Source organism: Eufriesea mexicana, unplaced genomic scaffold (assembly GCF_001483705.2).
Source record: "Eufriesea mexicana isolate 0111107269 unplaced genomic scaffold, ASM148370v2 scaffold107, whole genome shotgun sequence".
Classification (NCBI taxonomy): domain Eukaryota; kingdom Metazoa; phylum Arthropoda; class Insecta; order Hymenoptera; family Apidae; genus Eufriesea; species Eufriesea mexicana.
The window spans coordinates 2,122,385-2,145,195 of record NW_016908335.1 but is presented as its reverse complement, the minus strand read 5'-3'; the positions used below and the strand labels follow the sequence as shown (position 1 = coordinate 2,145,195).

General features: G+C 39.6%; 1 protein-coding gene across 1 annotated transcript; it reads left to right on the top strand.

Annotated features, from left to right (window-relative positions):
• The first annotated feature begins 12,506 nt into the window (after positions 1–12,506).
• Positions 12,507–21,784, top strand: LOC108555372 (uncharacterized). The gene is made up of 14 exons (XM_017911002.1): positions 12,507–12,684; positions 12,830–12,990; positions 14,496–14,727; positions 14,793–14,975; positions 16,239–16,375; positions 16,571–16,808; positions 17,704–17,883; positions 17,978–18,111; positions 18,199–18,412; positions 18,643–18,828; positions 18,890–19,128; positions 19,231–19,462; positions 19,545–19,715; positions 21,010–21,784. Exons 1-14 carry the CDS (start codon positions 12,633–12,635, stop codon positions 21,135–21,137), a joined length of 2,487 nt encoding a protein of 828 aa, XP_017766491.1. The 5' UTR covers positions 12,507–12,632; the 3' UTR covers positions 21,138–21,784.
• The last annotated feature ends 1,027 nt before the right edge of the window (positions 21,785–22,811 follow it).

The following is a 22,811-nucleotide window of genomic DNA, read 5'->3' as shown; positions in this document are numbered from 1 at the left end:
GCCAACGAAGCGCAGACGGGGAACTGATCGCGCGTGCAAAGTTTAAATTTCGTGAATTCGATAGCTCGATCGGGCATCGAGAACGCGTGCATCGATGGTCACGTGAACCATATGGTTCACGTGCCCCCAGCATGGAAATAATGGGTCACGATTACACAAAGAAGACCCTGTCGGGGGATGGACGTGTTTTTAGCCAGTTCAGCGTGTTTCGCGACGCTCCGCTTGTCACGCATTTTATCCAGCTATTTTCCATTCGCTTCGCGGAATGAATTAACCTCGATCGTGAAAATCGATACGACGATTTGTCGATACGAGGAAAAATGGCGGTTTATAAATGGAGGATATTAACGACCAACTATTATAGCAATAATCATTTGGAAATAGATAGTATTAATTTTATATCGTTACAATGTTGTAATTTAAATTTTCAAAATTAACATAGGTTTAAAAATTTGTTGATATTTAGATAATATTTTATTTTATGGTTATTATACATTTTATGCGTAATAATTTTATTAAATTTTGGTAGGAATAATAAATGTTTGGGTTATGAATTTTTAAGGGAATTAAATTATGTTTGAAATGAGGCATATAAAATTGGGAATTTTTGTCTTTATGGTTATTGAAAACGTACCCCTATTTTTGACAGTATTAATTTCAACTCTTATTCGGAAAGAAACGTAATTATATATACCTATGGCAGGACCTCGATTATTCAATTATCTGACCCCCATTATCCAAATTCCCTATTATTCGAACACGTTTTGCATATGAATAGTTTAATGCAACGTAGTTTCGTACACACGACACGATTTATTATAGAAGCTAACGTGGAATGGCGTTACATTTATTTCGAATAATTAATTTGATGATTTAACACCTGAGAAAATTTATGACCTGAATCTTTAACCGAGTCACGTTTCAAACTTATTATTCTATTATCATTATCATTGTTTTATTTATGTTAATAATAATTTCCTTATTGCTTAACACTCATGTCCCACACGTAATTATTATTTATATACACTATATTCGAGTCCACGTTTCACTATTTACATAAATAAATAACATTTCTTTTCCTTTTTAATTTATTTAAAAATTCCTTCATACGAATTCTCATAGCGTCCAATAATTTCAAAACGATGCTTGCTGTATTTTATTCGTTTTCATCGACCAATTTTAATTCTCGTTGCCTACATTCACTCTACGTATCCCTAGTAAAGAATAAAAAACTAAAAAACATGGAAAAAGCGTGGACATCCGAAACCTTTTCGCTGACAGGAAAGACACGTGCCCATCGATGGTGCCATAATCCGGAAGCGAGTGCCAACGGAAACGTCTTCAAGGGATTCCCTCTGTCATTTCCTACCGGACATGCTTGAAAATTTACGCGCGAAATCGTTGCACAGGTGCGAGGAATTGTAGAGCAATCGGTCTAACATGCTCGGTGCGTAAGACGAACACGTAATCCTGAGTAGCTTTCACACGAGCTCGCGAGGGTGAAGTTCTGCAAGGGTGGTTTCTTCACGGGACATAAAATTCGCGCGCGAATTCGCGGGCACGCAGCTGTCGCGTGTGAACCAGTCTGCAGTTTCGCTCGATTTCTTCTCACTCCCGCATTTTTTACACTCTTATGCTAATTTGCCGCGTTCCGGACGGAGCCCGGGGAAATTTGCTTAATATTCGAGTAATTGCCAGGGGTGAAAATGTAAAAGCTTCGTTCTCATGACGCGCTGAGTTTCGAGTCTAATTAATACATAGACACGTGTGAGATAGCTCTTTCTCTTCTAAATTATTTTTATTTTCTTATATTTAATCGACACCTTCCTTATGGCACCCTTAGAAGTTCGTGCGTCTTCCATGTTGGAGTAACTATTAACCCTTTGCACTCGAGAGGGGTGCTTCAGTCACCATTTTATAAAATTTGGAAGATCGATATTAATTAATATATTAAATTTAATGTAATGTAACGGTGTGCGAGGTATCGAAATCAAATAATTCTACAATTCTATTATTAGACAATCCTTTATTTACTGCTCAAAAAAGTATCGACAGTTTTTTAGTAGAGAATCTTTGAATTTCTACTCTTCCCTAGCCAAAAAATCGTCGAGTGCAAAGAGTTAATAAATTGATATATAGATGCGTGTGAGATGGCTCTTTCTCTCTAAAATTATTTTTATGTCCTCAAATTTAATCGAACTTTCCCTTATGGTATCCTTGGAAGTTCGAACGTTCTCCATGTGTGGGTTACTATTAATAAATTACTGTATAGATAGGTGTGAGATGTCTCTTTCGCTCTAAAATTATTTTTGTTCGCTTAAATTTTATCCACACTTTCCTCATGGCACCCTTAGAAGTTCGAGTGTTTTCCATGTATGAGTAACGATTAATAAATTAATTCATAGACGCATGTGTTTAGACAATAGCACGTCTTTCTTCTCGAGTCACACAGTACACGCTCTTTTTCGTTTTATTAACTTTCACCCCAAGTAGAATTCTCCCTAAATGAGAACCATTTTGCAAGAAATCGTGTTACAAGCAAAATCTAGCAATTTTTGCACATGTGTCATCGAACTACTGTATTTCCAGAAGATCGTTCATCTTTCTTCTCGACTCACCCAGTACACGTTCTCTTCCTTTTATTAGCTTCCACCCCAAGTAGAACTTCTCTTAAACGAGAACCATTTTGCAAGGAATCGTGTTCCAAAAAATTTCTGACGATTTTTACACAAGTGTCATCGAATTTCCATATTTCCAGAAGATCGCCTCATCCTTCTTCTGGGGTCACCCAGTACACGCTCTTCTTCGTATTATTAGCTTCCACCCCAAGTAGAACACCCTCTAAATGGAATTCAATTTGCAAGGAATCGTGTTCCAAAAAATTTCTGACGATTTTTACACAAGTGTCATCGAATTTCCATATTTCCAGAAGATCGCCTCATCCTTCTTCTGGGGTCACCCAGTACACGCTCTTCTTCGTATTATTAGCTTCCACCCCAAGTAGAACTTCTCTTAAACGAGAACCATTTTGTAAGAAATCGTGTTCCAAGAAATTTCTGACAATTTTTACACATGCGTCATCTAACTTCCATGTTTCCAGAAGATCGCCTCATCCTTCTTCTCGAGTCACCCGGTACACGCTCTTTTTCGTTTTATTAGCTTCCACCCCAAGTAGAACACCCCCTAAATGGAATTCAATTTGCAAGGAATCGTGTTCCAAAAAATTTACGACGATTTTTACACAAGTGTCATCGAATTTCCATGTTTTCAGAAGATCGCCTCATCCTTCTTCTCGAGTCACCCAGTACACGCTCTTCTTCGTATTATTAGCTTCCACCCCAAGTAGAACTTCTCTTAAACGAGAACCATTTTGTAAGAAATCGTGTTCCAAGAAATTTCTGACAATTTTTACACATGCGTCATCTAACTTCCATGTTTCCAGAAGATCGCCTCATCCTTCTTCTCGAGTCACCCGGTACACGCTCTTTTTCGTTTTATTAGCTTCCACCCCAAGTAGAACACCCCCTAAATGGAATTCAATTTGCAAGGAATCGTGTTCCAAAATATTTACGACGATTTTTACACAAGTGTCATCGAATTTCCATGTTTCCAGAAGATCGTCTCATCCTTCTTCTCGAGTCACCCAGTACACGCTCTTTTTCGTTTTATTAGCTTCCACCCCAAGTAGAACACCCCCTAAATGGAATTCAATTTGCAAGGAATCGTGTTCCAAAAAATTTACTTGATGGTTCGGGGCGCACAAAGGACGAACGCGGACCGATACGAATTCATTGTGCAGCGGGGAAGAAAAATGGCGGGTATAATGTAATAGCGTTATCTGATGCGGCTTTCGTTCCGCTAAATTTCAACGAGCCCGCCGCGCCGGCAACCCGCGTCGGGGATCCGCGCGCGGTAATACGCGGCGTAAAGCGTTATTACGAATTTGCATATCCGAGATACGCGGGCTGCTTCCCTCCTGCAACAAACTCCTCTCCGTGCGGACCTCTGCGCGTTAATTTAACTTCCTCTCGCATCGCCGTGCGCGGTCAGCACGCGTGCACGTATATGCACGCGCGAGTGTGCCCGGCGCGAGTTAAACGTATCGCGACTCGGAGCAATCGTCGCGATTAAGCGATACCTTCCACGATCCTCTTCCTCCTGAACCAGGGACCCCTGCACCCGTTCCTCGAGTTTCCGTTACGTCCCTACCGTTCTTCCGCTTTGCACAGGTAAAATCTCACTCTGAACAGAATTGAATTAAACCAATGACAAATTCTCAATTGCAAATATCTTAAAAATTATTAGTCGAGTAGTCACATGTATAATTATATACCTTCACCATTAAGGGAATTAAATTTCATATTTTTTATTCAAATAACAAATCGAGTGTGCATACAGCTATGTGCATATTTACCAATTTCCTCGAATCGGAAAGATCAAAGTTTAAGTACGTGAGAGGGGGTTTCGAGCTGAGATTAGTGTAGATAAACGGCATCGTCGGTTATCTGACGATTCTTGCCTGCTCGAGCCACGCGTAATTAAAAATTATATCTAACGCAATAACAATTATTCGATAATTAATTTAACCGTTAATTTAACAAGTACTTATTCGCTAAATTTTATTCGACTCCTTTTATCCTCGTATTTCCTCCCTACCCTCGATGCGCCATTTTTAATTTCGCGTCTATTCATTCGATTCTTCTTCCCTTTTCATATATGTAGGATACCAAAAGAAATCGCGAATCGGCTATTGCCAACAAAAACAAATTGTAAACCGATCGATATCTTCTAGAAGCAAATCGAAAAGTTATTCTATATAACAAAATTAAGTTGCGTGACTCCTCTACGGGGAGGTGAAGCGTAGGTTAAGGAAAGCATAAAAGCGTGGTCCTTGACAAGCAAAACAGAGTCCTTAGAAATCGGTTGTGACCAGCACAAGCGTGAGTCGCTTGGTGTTGGAAAGAGAGTTTTAAAAGAGTGCGTCTTTGTGTGTTTTCGTTATCTTGGTGTTCTTTCCCTAAGTTAAATCAGTTTACGAGTTTTGAGTTTGCGTTATCGTGTTCTTGTTCTTTCGTGAATTTTCGGTGTCTCAAGACCAGTTTCGCCATCCTACTTATATGTATTTCGTAATTCATTTTCTTTTCTACCTCTCTCATATTTCTTTCCTATTTTCTTCGTGCCCTCCATGCCTCTCTTCCCTCCATCTTCGAACGAATCCGCCATTGCTCCGAGCAACTGCAAGGCGAATAAGCTTTCTATATCTAGGTATGCAACCTAACCTAACAAAGAGAAGTCTTTTATCTAGCTTCTCTTATCCACCTGTAATAAAACTAAATAAAACATACTCGCGATTATCAGTTCGCGATCCCAGGGAAGAACCTATTTACGAGGAAACAACTTGACGCATTCTATGCGCTCGATAAGTTCAAGATTTCCTAAGTCGTTTTAAGAATGAATTTCAAAACTTCTGGAAAGTCACTGTCTACCTGAGACACCCTACGAATTCGTTGGGATGTTGGCTCATTGTGAATAATGTTGCGACCGAGGCCAAGTCGAGGCTGGACTGTGGATAGTGACAGTTCAGAGGTGCAAACGTGTCTGTGGTCAGACCTCATGGGATGGTCCATTATTCGTTTCCACCCCATGAGACAGGGACACGAGCTATTAGACCTCTTTGACCCTTGCTTTGCCTTCGAGATACGTATCGAGTTCTTAATTACTTGGATTTAATTAGGGGAAAGTATACATTAAAGTGCCACTTAATTTTAGTTAACAATATGTACGATGAAATTGGATGACAATTTTAGAAATTTTAGAAATTTTGTCCATGTTAGAACGTGTGAAATATAACTATGATTGGTATAGTTTTATTTAGTATATAGTATTAGGTCGTGTGATTAGTATAGTTTGTATTAGCGAGATTTGACAGGATGAATTCCTGACGAGTTAGACTTGTCATCGTAGTGCAAAGGGGTAATTCACCCACTAGACTATTATTCCATTCACGATAAAATTATACGAAAGTGTTACAATTCTATCAAAATTTTGTGCAAGTTAAAATACAATCTTGATTACTGGATAATTGTGACGTCTAATTCACATATTCTACAGGAACTTACAAGTTAGACTAGTTGTAATCCAAGGGGTTGTTAAATCCTCTAACTAATGACATTTTTGAAACCTTTTTCCAATTTCTTCAAAAACTAAACTAGTCAAAGATTAACCCCTTGCACTATAATTTACCTACTACACTTCTATTCCATTCACGATAAAATTCAACAAACGTGTTACAATTCTATCAAAATTTTGTGCAAGTTAAAATACGATCTTCATTATAGGATATTTGTGACGTATAATTCTTGTATTCGACAGGAACTTAGGACCAGTTAGACCAGTTGTAATCCAAGGGGTTGTTAAATCCCCGAACCAATGACGTCTTTGGGACCTTCTACCAATTTCTTCGAAAATTAAACTAGTCAAAGATTAACCCCTTGCACTATAAATTACTCATTACATTTCTATTCCATTCACGATAAAATTCTTCAAAAGTGTTACAATTGCTTCCAATTTTGTGCCTATTAAAACACGTTAAATACAATCCTGAGTCATACGACAAGTGTGACACATAATTATCATATTCGGCAGGAACGTGCGATGTTGCAGTCCAAGGGGTTGTTAACCCTTTGCACTCGACGATTCCTTGGACAAAGAAGGACAGGAGTTGAAAGATTTTCTGTTACAAAGTTGATGATATTTTTCTGAGCAGGAATAAGAAATCGTATGATAATTAACATGTAGAATTATTTCATTTCGATACTTCGCACACCGTTACATTATCTGAAATTTGACATATTTACGAGTATCGAGCTTCGAAATTTGATCAAATGGCGACTGAAGAGCGCCTCTCGAGTGCAAAGGGTTAATCCTAAAAGCAAAATTTGTTGCAATACAGGCAATAATTCACGTCTCTACCTAAAATTTCCATCGGATATCGAATCACTGACGTATACCTTCGTCCCTTTTGTTCCAGCACCTCCGGCATTGTGGGTAACCGCTGGTCTGTGAAAGCTCCGCGGTGGTCCAAGAAAGGGTTGTAAAAGGAAAGCGTCTTGGACAGATGGCCGATCGAGCAATATCGATCGGAGAGATCGATTTGGGGCAATCTCGTGGATGAAATTCGCAGGATACAACTGTAAGAGATCAACGGATAAACGTCCCTATCGCGCTGATACACCGACATCGCTAGATATACTTTGCGTCGCGTGTTTACTCCCTTTCTTTCAGCAACCCTCCCCTCTTTCCGTGTATGAAAGGAACGTTGCATGCCGGTACACCAAACGCATCGAACGGAAAGAGAAACCACCGTTGAACGTTGACACGTGTTTGCGTACCTCAACCCTGATCTCGAAGCACCGGGGGCAATTAGTGACCCGTGGACGTGGTATCGTTGCAGCTTGCGGAAAACACGTGGCCTGCGTTCGAACTGTGAATGACACTTGGAAATGACCGTACCCGAAAGTTAGCCGGGGTACCAGATCCCCCCTAAGGAGGTGGTTTCTCGCCGAATTTCGGAAATTACGGTCAGAGGCACAATGCGAGTGGTTGCCAGGGATCGGTAACGAGATCGTTCTCTTCGTCGGTTCCTATTATTAACGAATGACCTGGGACGTGTCTCTTATTGACGGGCAAACATCCTTGGAAAAGGAACTCTAAAGTTGCTTTACCGAAGGGATCAAAACGAGGTCGTTTAACAAACAGAGAGACTGGCATCTGGATCGTTTCGATGAAAACGGGGTATAAGGAAATTACGCGTGGGAACCACTGCAATTTTGCGACTTTATATTTTCGATAGCTGGAGATTCGTTCCAAAAGATTCGCGTAAAATTTTGAGCTCGATAGCTCTCTTCGAGGCGAAGATTTTCGTACTGGTATAGCGTTCCTCTAACTGGATCAGAAATTAAATTAAAGAATTATATATTTCTATTATAGCAACAGAAACTGGGACTGTTAAAAATTATGTAAATGACGTAAATGATTTATTTCATGAAAATGAAGAGGAGATACCAGAAAATGCATGAGAAGTATCGTCTAGTTCATGATATATAGAAGGAAGATATATTGTTGATAATAAAAATTTAGAAACTGGAACAATAACATTTTTTCATAGCGATAATGATAAAGGAAAAATATATTATGGTCCATATACTTGTCCCACATTTCCACAAGAAATATGAACGTTGATGACACGAACAAAAGGTAAAATTCGCAGCAGTGCTGGAACATTAATTTGTAAATTTCGAAATAGAAAATGATTATCAATTCGGGTAAGAAAATATGTTAAAATCGTATTAGCAAAAAAAGGTAAATATTATGGTTCACAAGATACTAATGTAATTTGTTTATATAATATTAATGTCCAAAAAACTATGCATTTTATTAATAGACTATAAAAAGGTTTTCTTATATTAAAGGAATATGAAACTTTATCTAAAAATGAAATTCTTGAAAAATGAGTTTGAAGCAGAAACTCGTAAGGTAAAAATTAATTTCAATTTACTGGGGACCGATTATGATTAACCATTTTTCATAAAATGTGATATACACATTGTTAGGAAATTGTCACAGAAACACTGAGCCGTTCTAGCACATGAGTCTGTGAATTTCTTGCCAGCGCAAGTGGTTAAATCCTTTTCACTGATCATTATGGATCCTTAAATTCACCCGTGTGGTGGTCATCAAAACGTACTTACTTTAATGCCCCCTTCTATGCTAATATCACACGTCAGAACTGGAGCAAAAATTCCTGGAAAAATAAATTTTAGAAAATAAATTTTCATATCACTGGAGACCAATTGTGATTAAATCCTATTCACAGATCATCATGGATCCTTAGAATTCACCCGTGTGATGGTCTTCAAAACGTACTTACTTTAATGCCCCCTTCTATGCTAATATCACACGTCAGAACTGGAGCAAAAATTCCTGGAAAAATAAATTTTAGAAAATAAATTTTCATATCACTGGAGACCAATTGTGATTAAATCCTATTCACAGATCATCATGGATCCTTAGAATTCACCCGTGTGATGGTCTTCAAAACGTACTTACTTTAATGCCCCCTTCTATGCTAATATCACACGTCAGAACTGGAGCAAAAATTCCTGGAAAAATAAATTTTAGAAAATAAATTTTCATATCACTGGGGACCAATTGTGATTAAATCCTTTTCAGAGATCATTATGAATCCTTAAATTCACCCGTGTGATGGTCTTCAAAACGTACTTGCTTTAACGTCCTCCTCTGTGCTAATATCACACGTCAGAACTGGAGCAAAAATTGCTGGAAAAATAAATTTTAGAAAATAAATTTTCATATCACTGGGGACCAATTGTGATTAAATCCTTTTCAGAGATCATTATGAATCCTTAAATTCACCCGTGTGATGGTCTTCAAAACGTACTTGCTTTAACGTCCTCCTCTGTGCTAATATCACACGTCAGAACTGGAGCAAAAATTGCTGGAAAAATAAATTTTAGAAAATAAATTTTCATATCACTGGGGACCAATTGTGATTAAATCCTTTTCAGAGATCATTATGAATCCTTAAATTCACCCGTGTGATGGTCTTCAAAACGTACTTGCTTTAACGTCCTCCTCTGTGCTAATATCACACGTCAGAACTGGAGCAAAAATTGCTGGAAAAATAAATTTTAGGAAATAAATTTTCATTTCACTGAGGACCAATTGTGATTAAATCCTTTTCAGAGATCATCATGGATCCTCAGAATTCACCCGTGTGATGGTCCTCAAAACGTACTTGTTTTAACGTCCTCCTCTGTGCTGATATCACACGTCAGAACTGGATCAGAAATTCCTGGAAAAATAAATTTTCATTTTACTGGGGACCAATTATGATTGAATCCCTTTCACAGGTCATCATGGACCCTTAAAATTCACCCGTGTGATGGTCCTCAAAACGTACTTGCTTTAACGTCCCCTTCTGTACTGCTATCACACGTCAGAACTGGATCAGAAATTCCTGGAAAAATAAATTAAAAAAGATAAATTTTCATTTCACTGGGGATCAATTATGATTAAATCTCTTTAAATTTAAATTTCTGAAACATTCGTATAACAAATTGTCGTCGTTCCTTAGAATTCTTTACACACTGGACGAGTCATCGACGATCTTCAACCCCCTCGATATCCTCTTATCCCTCGCGACTGGAAATAATAAAACTGTTTTTATTTTGGAAGCAGTGAATCATCGAATGGCGAATTCGATAAGGAGATATTGCAAACGAATGTACTTATCAATCAGACCCCAAATCTGTTCTGTTGCTTATTTAGATTAGCTGTCGATCGCGTCACAATTCATTTATTAATTGCTTTTCAGTCACGTCTCGTACATCTCCGTATCACCGGACGGAATCGATCGTCTTTTGTTGTTCGTTTCTGAAAATAATCGAATCTCGTGGCCACGTGATTAACTCGGTAGAGCTGCGCGGCTCGCTGAGGGAACCGGTGGTCAAGGGAGCAGAGAGGGATGGAGAAAGAGGAGAAAATCAGGCAGAAACCGTGAATTAGGCAGCTGCGTGGAACAATAACTGGTAAAAGAGAGCGAAGGGTTGCGTTCGTTTAATACACGGTTTAATGGGGATTGTCGTGGGCGCGTGCAACCACATCCTGTGCAATTTTTGTCACGCTGGCCACGCTCTTTTTCAATTTCTTTCGCTTCCTACGCCCACGTCGAATACGCGTTAGGGGAGTTCGGCGGATCGCAACCACCCACGAACCACGAAAATCAGAGGGGTGTACACGGACCCTGGGTATTGTGCGTTCACCGTTGCTCGCGATTAACCACTATACCCACGAATCGATAATAAAGGCCCTATCGTGACACGGCAGAAACGAGATACCGTGACGGAGGGCGTTAGCTGCTATCGGTTGCAATCGATATTCCAGGAATGTAACGCGAATATCGCACGAGTCGTCCACGAGGCCAAACGATTACCACGGTTTGGGGAATTTTTGACAAATTTCCGATTGGCGTAGGTAATTCTGCTTTTGAATTTTTCAACGATTTAATGCCAAAGTAGCTGATTGTGAGTTAATTTTTTAACGAGGTAAAGTAAATATCTCCTCCTCTAGAATTTTTAAAAATTTCTGATTGACGTAGGTAACTCTGTTTTTGAATTTTTCTATGATTCTGTGACAAAGTAGCTGAGCCAATTCTCTATCGAGGTTTTTTGACGTAGGTAACTCTGTTTTTGAATTTTTCTATGATTCTGTGACAAAGTAGCTGAGCCAATTCTCTATCGAGGTTTTTTGACGTAGGTAACTCTGTTTTTGAATTTTTCTATGATTCTGTGACAAAGTAGCTGAGCCAATTCTCTATCGAGGTTTTTTGACGTAGGTAACTCTGTTTTTGAATTTTTCTATGATTCTGTGACAAAGTAGCTGAGCCAATTCTCTATCGAGGTTTTTTGACGTAGGTAACTCTGTTTTTGAATTTTTCTATGATTCTGTGACAAAGTAGCTGAGCCAATTCTCTATCGAGGTTTTTTGACGTAGGTAACTCTGTTTTTGAATTTTTCTATGATTCTGTGACAAAGTAGCTGAGCCAATTCTCTATCGAGGTTTTTTGACGTAGGTAACTCTGTTTTTGAATTTTTCTATGATTCTGTGACAAAGTAGCTGAGCCAATTCTCTATCGAGGTTTTTTGACGTAGGTAACTTTATTCTTGAACTTTTCAGTGATTTAATGTCAAAGTAATTGAATTAATTTCTTAATGAGCTAAATCAACTATCTCCGTTTCTAAAATTTTTGAAAAATTTCTCATCGACGTAGGTACCCCTATTTTTAAATTTTTCAATGATTCAGCGCCAAAGTAATTGGATGAATCATTTTATAAACTAAAGTAATTATCATAATCCCTCGAATTTTTAAAAAATCGCTTATCAATCCACTTGCTTCGAGGCTAACTTTTCATACCTAAAACGAATTTCCACTTTTCGTTTCTTGCAGTTAATCGATTTGGCAAATGAGCGATTCGAGTATCATAACGCGTATTATCGCGCATTTCACCGTTGATTACTCGTTGCTTCTTGGTTCAGTTATCAGTTCAGTCCCCTCGGGCTATGTTACCGCGTTATATCTTCCTATTGATTCCTTTGTCTGTAATAATGCATTGCAAGAACCGGTAAATAGCATTCGCAGTTAATATCCACGAAACGATAACAAACTCGAGTCGAGAAACGAGACGGGACGATAATGATTCACATAACGCGAGCCACCTTGAAGAATCGCGGAAACTAAAAAGAAGCATGAAATATACGTTATTCGAGAGGAAAAAGAAAAATATTCCCCACAACGAATTACAAAAATACGTTATCGGTAGAAGTATCGAATGGAGGTATTATCTTGTTCTATCGAGCAGCAAGAGATAACAGCGCGTGTGTTTAGAAGTAGGGATAAGTTGGTTCCTTTATATTGACTACCATATACGTTCCCCATCATTTTCCATCTCTTTTTTATCGTAAAACCAAATTAACTCGTAGGATATTCGAGAAAATCGCGAATAAATTCGACGCAGTGGTGTGCAAGGGTGTTTTGACCGCAAAGAGGGATCATGAATCGATTACTCGTGCAAGTTTTCCTCCTATCTAGCTTGGTCGTTTTCGGTGAGTTCGCGACTCGATAGCGCGATATTGTGCAATTTCCGCGGGATCGTTGCAATTTTCTTTTTTCCTCGGCAAATGTAATCGTCGTGCGAATATTTACGAGTGTGTGCACGGTTTCATTTTGCTTTTCTACCAACAATTCCAGCGCTACCTCCGGGCACCGGTGGTCAGAAGGTTGAAGATGTCAGGGTTGAAGAGCAGAAGCCGGAGAATGATTTTTCGTACGTGCTTCGTGGCAAGCAAAGGCCGTGTATTTTGGCGAATATGACGATTAGAATAAAGGTGCCATATACAAAGGAAAATAAGGTAAGTTCTAGCTGCGAAATATTCGTATCTAGTTTAACTCTACGTACTGTCGTCGAATATGAATCGATGCAGTCAAGTCCCCTATAACGCGATTATTTGCAATCGGGAAATGCGTTCTGTATGAACAGCACTGTGATAAACATAGTAATAAGACGAATCAGAGTAATTTATATCGTGTTATATGGGAACCGTGTTATAAGAAACTCAGAAATAAGATAAATTGAAAGAATTCGAACCGCGTTATATGAAAATCGTGTTGTAAGGAAATTAGAATTAATTGAAATTGGGAAATGCATTCTGTATGAACAGCACTATGATAAACATAGTAACAAGACAAATCAGATTAATTTATATCGTGTTATATAGGAACCGTGCTATAAGAAGCTCAGCAATAACATAAGTTGAAAGAATTTGAACCATGTTATATGGAAATCGTGTTGTAAGAAAATTAGAATTAATTGAAATCAGGAAATGCGTTCTGTATGAACCGTGTTATGATAAACATAGTAATAAAACGAATCAGAGTAATTTATATCGTGTTATATAGGAACCGTGCTATAAGAAGCTCAGCAATAACATAAGTTGAAAGAATTCGAACCGCTTTATATGGAAACCGTGTTGTAGGAAAATCAGAATTAATTGAAATCAGGAAATGCGTTCTGTATGAACCGTGTTATGATAAACATAGTAATAAGACGAATCAGATTAATTTATATCGTGTTATATAGGAACCGTGCTATAAGAAACTCAGAAATAAGATAAATTGAAAGAATTTGAACCATGTTATATGGAAATCGTGTTGTAAGAAAATTAGAATTAATTGAAATCAGGAAATGCGTTCTGTATGAACCGTGTTATGATAAACATAGTAATAAGACGAATCAGATTAATTTATATCGTGCTATAAGAAACTCAGAAATAACATAAATTGAAAGAATTTGAACCATGTTATATGAAAACCAGAATTAATTGTAATCGGGAAATGCGTTCTATGTAAATCACGTTATGACAAACATAGTAATAAGCCATACACACCCCATTATGTAGGAACCGCGCTATAAGGAACTTAGAAACAATATTTATTATTCAGAAATGTTATTAATACTTTTCTAACCCAGAAATAATATTAATTGTTTTCTATCATAAGTCTTCTTATCCATCGATCTCATTCCATATTTCTTCTTATTTATATCTATTTCTGAAACAAATGTTTTATCCTCAAACACTCTTATAAAACCGTTCCAATCTGACCAGAATTCAGACATTCTTGTCACGTGGTTCATACATCGAGTACACCAAAATTACATTGTTTTATTAATTTAACAGGTCGTATAAATTTCTGGATAAATTTTTCAAGCCATTTGAGGCGTCGGAATGTTCTTCTATGAAAAACGCGTTACACGGAGCGTGTGTTATAAAACTGTCCCAATTTTTACACCGTGTTATAGGAGACTCGACTGTATTAATGTAAATCGTTATTAAAATCGTTGAAACTTTTATCACAGACAGAAGACAAGATTTTGGAAGTTGCAAAAGACGCCAGGGTGGAAGGCAATTGTGCGTCCGTAATATCCAACTTGAAATTGAGTTGGAAAGGAGGAACAAAGGATACCGACAAAAACAACACGATTCAGTTAATATTCATTAACGATAACAGCAAATTTTCCATCTTCTCGATCAACCTTACCGTTTATCAGGACAAAGATAATTTTCCTCCGAGCGTAAATACTATTGCAGGTGAAGATATCAGTGTTTCTCCTAGCCCTGACACTTCGTCGCTTTACGTTTGCCTTGTGTTCCAGATAAGGACAGATGGTTGAATGCAATGTCCGACATGGATCTTCGTTTATTCGCCGCGTCCGTGACGAACGGGATTCACAAATGCGATAAGGAAACAAAGGTGAAAGTCGGAGCCACAGAGATCAGTTTCAAAAATGTCTCTTTAATTGCATTCAACACCGACGACGATCTTTCAACGAAGAAAGGTAAATCGTAATTGCATTGCGACATGTCGGTTAGCGACAACACGTGGCGAGATTAGAAAGAAATCAGACTGTGTTTATACAGATTTCACGGAACAACCGTATTCAATATGCCTCTTGTCCCCTTCGAAATATTTTTCGTCCACGTTATTGCATCGATCTGGAAGGTAGGATCTAACGAAGATCCAGACTAGGAAAATATTTCGGTCTGCGATTTTTATTAAATTCGGTGGACCAAGTATCATTACCGCGTCAATTGTGTCTGATAAGGCGAACACTCGGCTGACTGATTACATGATTAAACTCGACTTTGTTTGATAACAAGTAAAGCGTATTAATGGTCTATCTGATCCTTAAGGTCCGTTTTCAAATCGCAAAGTTGCGCCAAATCTCTCATAGCTCGTGTCAGTATGATAAAGGTCCGTTTTCAAATCGCAAAGTTGCGCCAAATCTTTCATAGCTCGTATCAGTATGATTAAGGTCCGTTTTCAAATCGCAGAATTGTACGAAATTTCTCGTACCACGTGTTAGTATCATTAAGGTCCGTTTTCAAATCGCAAAGTTGCACTAAATCTCTCGTAACTCGTGTCAGTATGATTAAGGTCCGTTTTCAAATCGCAGAATTGTACGAAATTTCTCGTACCACGTGTCAGTATCATTAAGGTCCGTTTTCAAATCGCAGAAGAGTACTAAATTTCTCGCAATCCGCGTCAGTGTCATTAAGGTCCGTTTTCAAATCGCAGAACTGTACTAAATTTCTTACAGCACATATCATGATTAAGGTCCGTTTTAAAATCGCAAAGTTGCACCAAATTTCCCGTGACACGCGTTAGTATCATTAAGGACCGTTTTCAAATCGCAAAGTTGCACCAAATCTCTCATAGCTCGTGTCAGTATGATTAAGGTCCGTTTTCAAATCGCAGAATTGTACGAAATTTCTCGTACCACGTGTCAGTATCATTAAGGTCCGTTTTCAAATCGCAGAAGAGTACTAAATTTCTCGTAATCCGCGTCAGTGTCATTAAGGTCCGTTTTCAAATCGCAGAGCTGTACTAAATTTCTTACAGCACGTATCATGATTAAGGTCCGTTTTCAAATCGCAGAGTTGCACCAAATTTCCCGTAGCACGCGTCACGGTAATCAGAGTTCGATGACGCTTGGGATTACGCGAAGGAATAAACGTAGTCTAGCTTCTTTTCGGTCATGCACGCCACGTGTACCCTAATTAACGAAGAGTCGAATATCCGATAATCTATGAACTTACAGGAGAGCAATGTGACGGAAACAAGAACGACGCTAAAACGTTCCCTTATGTCCTGAATAGTACCACCACTAACAGCAGCTGCATGTTGGCAAGAATGACCACTTCGTTTTCAGTGTCGTATAAAACGAAGAATTCGACAGTAGGAACCGAGACACTTCTCTTGACACATTTACAGCTGTTCGTGCGAATTCCAGATCGTCCGATAACTTGACAATTCCAACGAAATCTTGCATTGCTTACGCTTTTGGCAAAATGGAAAGAATCACCAGCTGCGAATGTGTCGCGCGACAATATTTGTGTTTAATTAATCTTAATCGCGAATTGTTGGTTTCAGAACACAATTAAGTCCATGGCAGTGCCAATCACGGCTAATGTCATGGGAAATTGCGAACCAACGGTCTCTTCCATGGAGTTAGTATGGAACGCATCGTCGCAAAGCAAACAGACGTTCGCTCTAGCCCCGGGAAAGAATGCCGTAAAGTTTTACTTCTACAAGGAAAAAGAAAGTACCTACCTTGACATAGTGTACGTTAACATCTACCTGGATGAGAAAAATTTCCCGGATGCTGCGAGTATGTGCACAGATTTTTATATCATCGCTAGAACTATCTATTGCCAAAACTACCCCTAATTAAAGCAGTACCGGAAAAATTGTTGTAATTTCTCAAATGAAATTACAGTGTTTATTAAAATCCGTATAGCAACACAGTTGGATAGCAACGAAATATATAAAGTTTATTATCAATAAAAGATACAAGTATACTTATACAGATATGAAAGAATATGCGTGCTTTGTGAGTTATAATAATGCTCACCGTACTATGTCGTGTTTAAGACTGAGCCTTTCCAGAAAACAGATATATTACCTTATAAACTAAAACCCGAAGCACGGCCCAATAGGGCCCAATAGGGAAGGTCCACGAGATCTGAAAATCACTACTGGCCTGCAACCTGATTACCTGGTACCTGACACCATCGTTGTAAGCCTACGGTTCATTAACAAATTATTAACCCTTTGCACTCGACGACTTTTTCGTTACAGAAAAATAGTAATTCGGAGACTTGCTGTCATAGAGTCGACGATATTTTTAAAATGGTAAATGAGAAATCATATGCAAATTAAGACGTAGAATTATTTTTCTTCGATATTCCACACATCGTTAGGTAATTCTAAATTTCATATGTTAATTAACGTCGATCTTTAGAATTTGATTAAATGGTGATTGAGAGTCACCTCTCAAGCGCAAAGGGTTAACAAATTAAAAAACATTAACAAAAATAAAGGCGCATACTTAATTACGATCGCGTTCGAATGAAAGTCAATACCAATTTCGCCAAAAGAAACTGCATACTCCCCAATTGCAAAGATAAAGGCTCTGAAATGTGTCACTTTTACTCCCTCGACTAGTTGTAGCGACAGTATAATCCTCATTGGCCCACCAATGTCATAAAATTGTTTCGATGCAGACGTAAACGAGAGAATATCACAGCTTGTAAAATTCGACGAACCGTTGGCACCCGCTGAAAATGGACTTTATAATTGCCCGAAGAATGTCACGTTGAAGCTCAACGAGAGAATTAATATGACGATAAACGACGTCATATTAGTCGCGTTCGATGTCCAAAAAGATTTCGCGTCGAAAAGGGGTAAGACGTTGTGATCGCTATAACGATCGCTATGGTGATCGCGAAAGAAATAAAACAAACGAAAGGAGGAGTTAAACGCGTGGAAATTTTTCAGTCGGTGACTGCAGAACTGCTCTCTCCAAGGATAACTTCAGGTACGTCGTGGAAAACCCGGAAGCAGAGGTGCCCTGCACCCTAGCGAACATGTCGATCGACATACGCGTACCTTATCGCAAGGCCGACACGAATGTAAGATTGCTAAGATTCCTAGGGTATATATCTTGATCCAACTTTGTCTACAACGGTATCAACTTCCTCGCCGTATCTTTATAACAGGCTAATAGAACCTTAAGCGTGCCAATCAGCGCTAGCACGCGTGGTACTTGCGACAGGAGAGGAGAAATGGAGCTAAGCTGGCCAGAATCTGTGAATAACAAGATCGTGATGGATAAGATTATATTTTATATCGCTCAGAATAAGACTCATTTCTTCGTTTACAACATAGAAGGAAGCATTTATTTGGACGAGAAACATTTCCCAGACGCTACCAGTACGTTAAAGAATCTGTGCAAGGCTGGAAGATCTCGCACAGGGTGCATGAAAATAATTTGTCACGTTTGCAGCCCGATTCTGACCGATCTTCGGATCGCTGAGCATCCGTTTAGAGAAGCAATGACGATGACAAATGATTCTCACGCACACTATGCACCTATGTATCGTACATACGTCCGATTTTCCTAGTCGAGGATTTTCGCGATTGACGCATGCTGACGATTTCAGATAAGAACGCGTTAATAACCGGTCTGTCGGATATGAATCTCAACGTATTCGCGGCACCCCTGGACAAAGGACTGTACAGTTGTTTGAATCAGACCCAGGAAATCGAGCTGAAAAATTTCACCTTGATTCTAACCAATGTTTCGTTCGTCGCCTTCAATACCGACGAGTATATGAACTCCAAAGAGGGTAAGGTTAATCGCGAATCGCAAATTCTTCCAAGTGCAACGAGATTTTTCTCAATTCCCAGTGAGGAGCTGCGCCAGTCCAGGGGGCGACGTGACTCCTAGCCCCACGACGCCGTCAACCACCTCGGTGACGCCGTCCACTACCCAGTCTACAGCACCGACACCTTCGACGAACCCACCTGAACCTAATTCCCCCGTGGATTTTAATTACGTCGTGGTGAACGCGACAACGCATCTACCTTGCATCGTAGCGAACATGTCGATCTCCGTGAAAGTACCTTTCGCGACGAAAGAATCTAACGTAAGCGTCCAATCTGTTATACCTTGCTTCCACTATTCTTCGTTTTAATCGCCCGATTAATCTAATTCGCGATTATTATCCTATTAACGGTGTCCGTTTTAGAAAACCACCAGCTTGAAGGTGCCGAAAACAGCGAAGGCATTCGGCACGTGCAAGGAGCCGACATCGACGATGGAATTAATTTGGTCGAACGTGAATTCGAGTTCTACCGCGAAGACCGAGGGCGAGGAAAATATCGTGGCCATTACTTTCGAGAAAAGGGAGTCGGAATATTCCATCCATTCCATCGACTTGGATATTTACATGGACGAGCAGAGCTTTCCCGGCGCCTTGGGTAAGAAATTAGACCGCGATTGCGGCAAGCTTTACGCTGTTTGAGGATGTCGAAGTAAATCTCTTAACGATTCTCGGTTTAGATAAGAGGTATAAGGCTGTCACGGAAAATCTCACTGTATTCTCCGCCCCTCTGAACAATGTCTATAAATGCAAGCCTGAGACTGTGCTGAGAGCCAAAAGCGCTGGCATAACTATCAGTAACGTTGCCCTGATGGCGTTCAACAGCGAGAAGACTGTTGCCTCGAGATCGGGTAAATCAGTGGATCAGTGGAAATTGTCGATTACGGTGACTTGGGAAAGTATTCGAGCGTTTGTGTCGGAATTTTCAAAGGAACGAAATACGCGTTGGACTCTGTTTCAATCTTAAAAAGGATAGTGCACCTGCGGTGAGAAGCAGGATCTCGTACCAGAACGGGTGATACCGGTGTTATAAATATCGGTAGTATCTTTGTAACCCTTGCAAAATCTGAAATGCAGAAATACCGGTATAGTGTCATATCGCTGCGCGAAGATACCGGTATATTTACCTGCGTTTACAGGTAAATATGGTCTTTTTACTTGGTCACGGAATTTTCAAGATTTCCTTGTGCAGACAGGGAAATTGATACCCCTTCCTCGTGTGATTCCAAGTATTATCGTCTTGAGTCCCTTGCCTGATTATATTATTCGCGTTAATTCGCTCCTTTCTGTGATTCTTCGCTTCGAAAATAGGCCTAAGTAAGGCCCAATTTTCGTATTTTCCATAGAAAATTATTTGGAAAATTTGTGTAGACTATTAGGGAAACTATTATATTAGTTTCGTGAATTCCCTCGTTCTCGCGATTCTTCGCTTCAAAAGTAGGCCTAAGTAAGGCCCAATTTTCGTATTCTCCATAGAAAATTATTTGGTAAAATTTTGTAGACCGTTAGGAAAACTATTATATTAGTTTCGTGAATTCCCTCGTTCTCGCGATTCTTCGCTTCAAAAGTAGGCCTAAGTAAGGCCCAATTTTCGTATTCTCCATAGAAAATTATTTGGAAAAATTTTGTAGACTGTCAGGAAAACTATTATATTATTTCTGTTAATTCACTCGTTCTCGCGATTCTTCGCTTCAAAAATAGGCCTAAGTAAGGCCCAATTTTTGTATTTTCCATAGAAAATTATTCGAAAAAATTTTGTAGATCTATACGAAAACGATTATATTATTCGCGTTAATTCTTTAACCAAAGTCCCCAAATTTTACGCGAGGAATTTAATTAATCACCACGTTGATGTCGCAATTTTTCGTAGAAATACCGGTCCTCAAAAATTTTGTGGCCCATTGCGAAATGACACAGATTTTTGGAATAATCAAAGGAAAGCAAGATTAAAGGAAGATTTTACCGAATGTTGTTAGGCAGAATATTTCAATTTAGAAGTGCAGAACTATCTTCGAGGTCTGGGTCCAGCGTGTGCACGTCATTCAGCAAAAGTGCATAAGTGTTCGAGTACTTTCGCGAAGATCTGTAACATTCGTCGAATTTCTGCATGTGGGGAGTGAGGTATTAAAGATTCGATCGTTTCAGTGAACTGCGTGGCCGAGTCGGGTTCAAACGTTGGAGCCATAGTAGGTGGAGTGATCGCAAGTGTCGCTGTGCTGGGCCTGATCGGGTTCCTCTTCGTGATGTACAAGAGGAAGAGAAGACTCGCCTAACCGGTAGAAGAGATTCTATCGAATAGAATAAATCGCGTGTTCCAACGAATAAATTAATTTTTAATTTAATCTCCAATCTGTCAAAGCGTCCGCAACATGTCAACAACAATGCTCGCGCCGTTTCCCATTGTTCCGCTCACGAAATTCACGTTTCGACAGACCCACGCGAGCCACCAACACATGGCGCTGGGAAAGTATATTCGTTAATTATCCCGCTTTAGGAAACAATTCGATGCTTCGACCACCCCTCGTGTTTACCCGTCACGGTTACGCCCACCCCAATTATCTCGTTTACTCGCCAAACTGCGATACGGTTGCGTCGCGCAGTCGTGTGAATCGAGGATCGATTTCAGCGCGAAATCGCTAAATTACTCGAGAATCCTCTATATCCGAAATTAACCGAAGCAGTGACGGGCTTAGTCATCAAAAGACCCGGGACATTACGAATTTTGGGGGCCCAGTTTTCCATATTTCATTCCCCCCATCGTTAAAAAGCTATACTTAGGTTACATTCGAGATCGGTAGATTTAAATAAATTTATTATGTACTATACACAGGATCTAGTTGACACTAGGTTTACAGACACTATCTGTATACCTATTTCTAAGGACACAAGGTGCAGCCCTTCCGTCAAATTGAGGGGTTCCGTAAATCTAGTGTTAACTTTCGGTACTACTGCCGCGCAATGGCGGCGGCCATGAAACGTTCTCTAAATGCTACCGTCGTCTATTTGCGGCATTTTGTGAAACGTCACCGATGACTGTCGCGATCCAAATGAAAAGTTTAATGTGAATCACGCTGGAAATTTCTACGAACACCGCAAAACGCGATTTCGCGGCTTCCAGTGCAACCACTCTTGTGGGAAATTTCCTCGTACCACGAACGTATAACCGCGGCCAGCTTCTCCGTACCAAAAGTGTTAATATTAAATAAATTTGTTACGTACTATACTCAGGGTTTAGTTAAATAATACGCGAAGCAAACGTGACGTGGTCCCCTGCAGAAGAGTACGCGAGAGATGTAAAATAAAATGGTTGGTTTCCACGGTCGAGAAAATGGACGTTCACCGAGCCATGGGTAGGCCATGGAATGTCTCTTTCCGATTGATATCGGTTAGGTTATGTTGTAACGTACCGTCCTATCGGAATAAACGACGAAAAACGTGGTTTTACGCGAAGCATGATACGCGCGAGGCCGGAAGGAGGTCATATTTCATAGGAATTCCGGGTGAAATTAGATCAAATGCTAGACACACCCCTTCGTTTAGTAGTCGGGTATCGCATGGTGGATAACAGATGTCGCAATAAAATCCACGATAATCAGCGTTAATCGCTCGGCAAGAATGTTCGGGATCGTTGTGGCTGCCTATCGATCGAAATTCCCGCCATGCGTGGGAATTGAGCGGCCATTAGGAAAAAGGTTGGTCTACACCTACACATCGGAGATATCCCACAGCAGGTTTCACCCTGGCGAAAAAGACAACGATTTCCGTTTTCACACGATCAGCTTCGGATCATTGGTTCCCTCTGACAGGCGGGATAATTGCTCAGTTTGAATTACGCCATTTCTATACGCCATTCGCGTAAATTACTCTTGATAAAGGAAATTTAAATACCCACGTCGCGATGCATAACGGAACACTGCGGGAACAGGAAGGTGTTACCTGCACGGTGA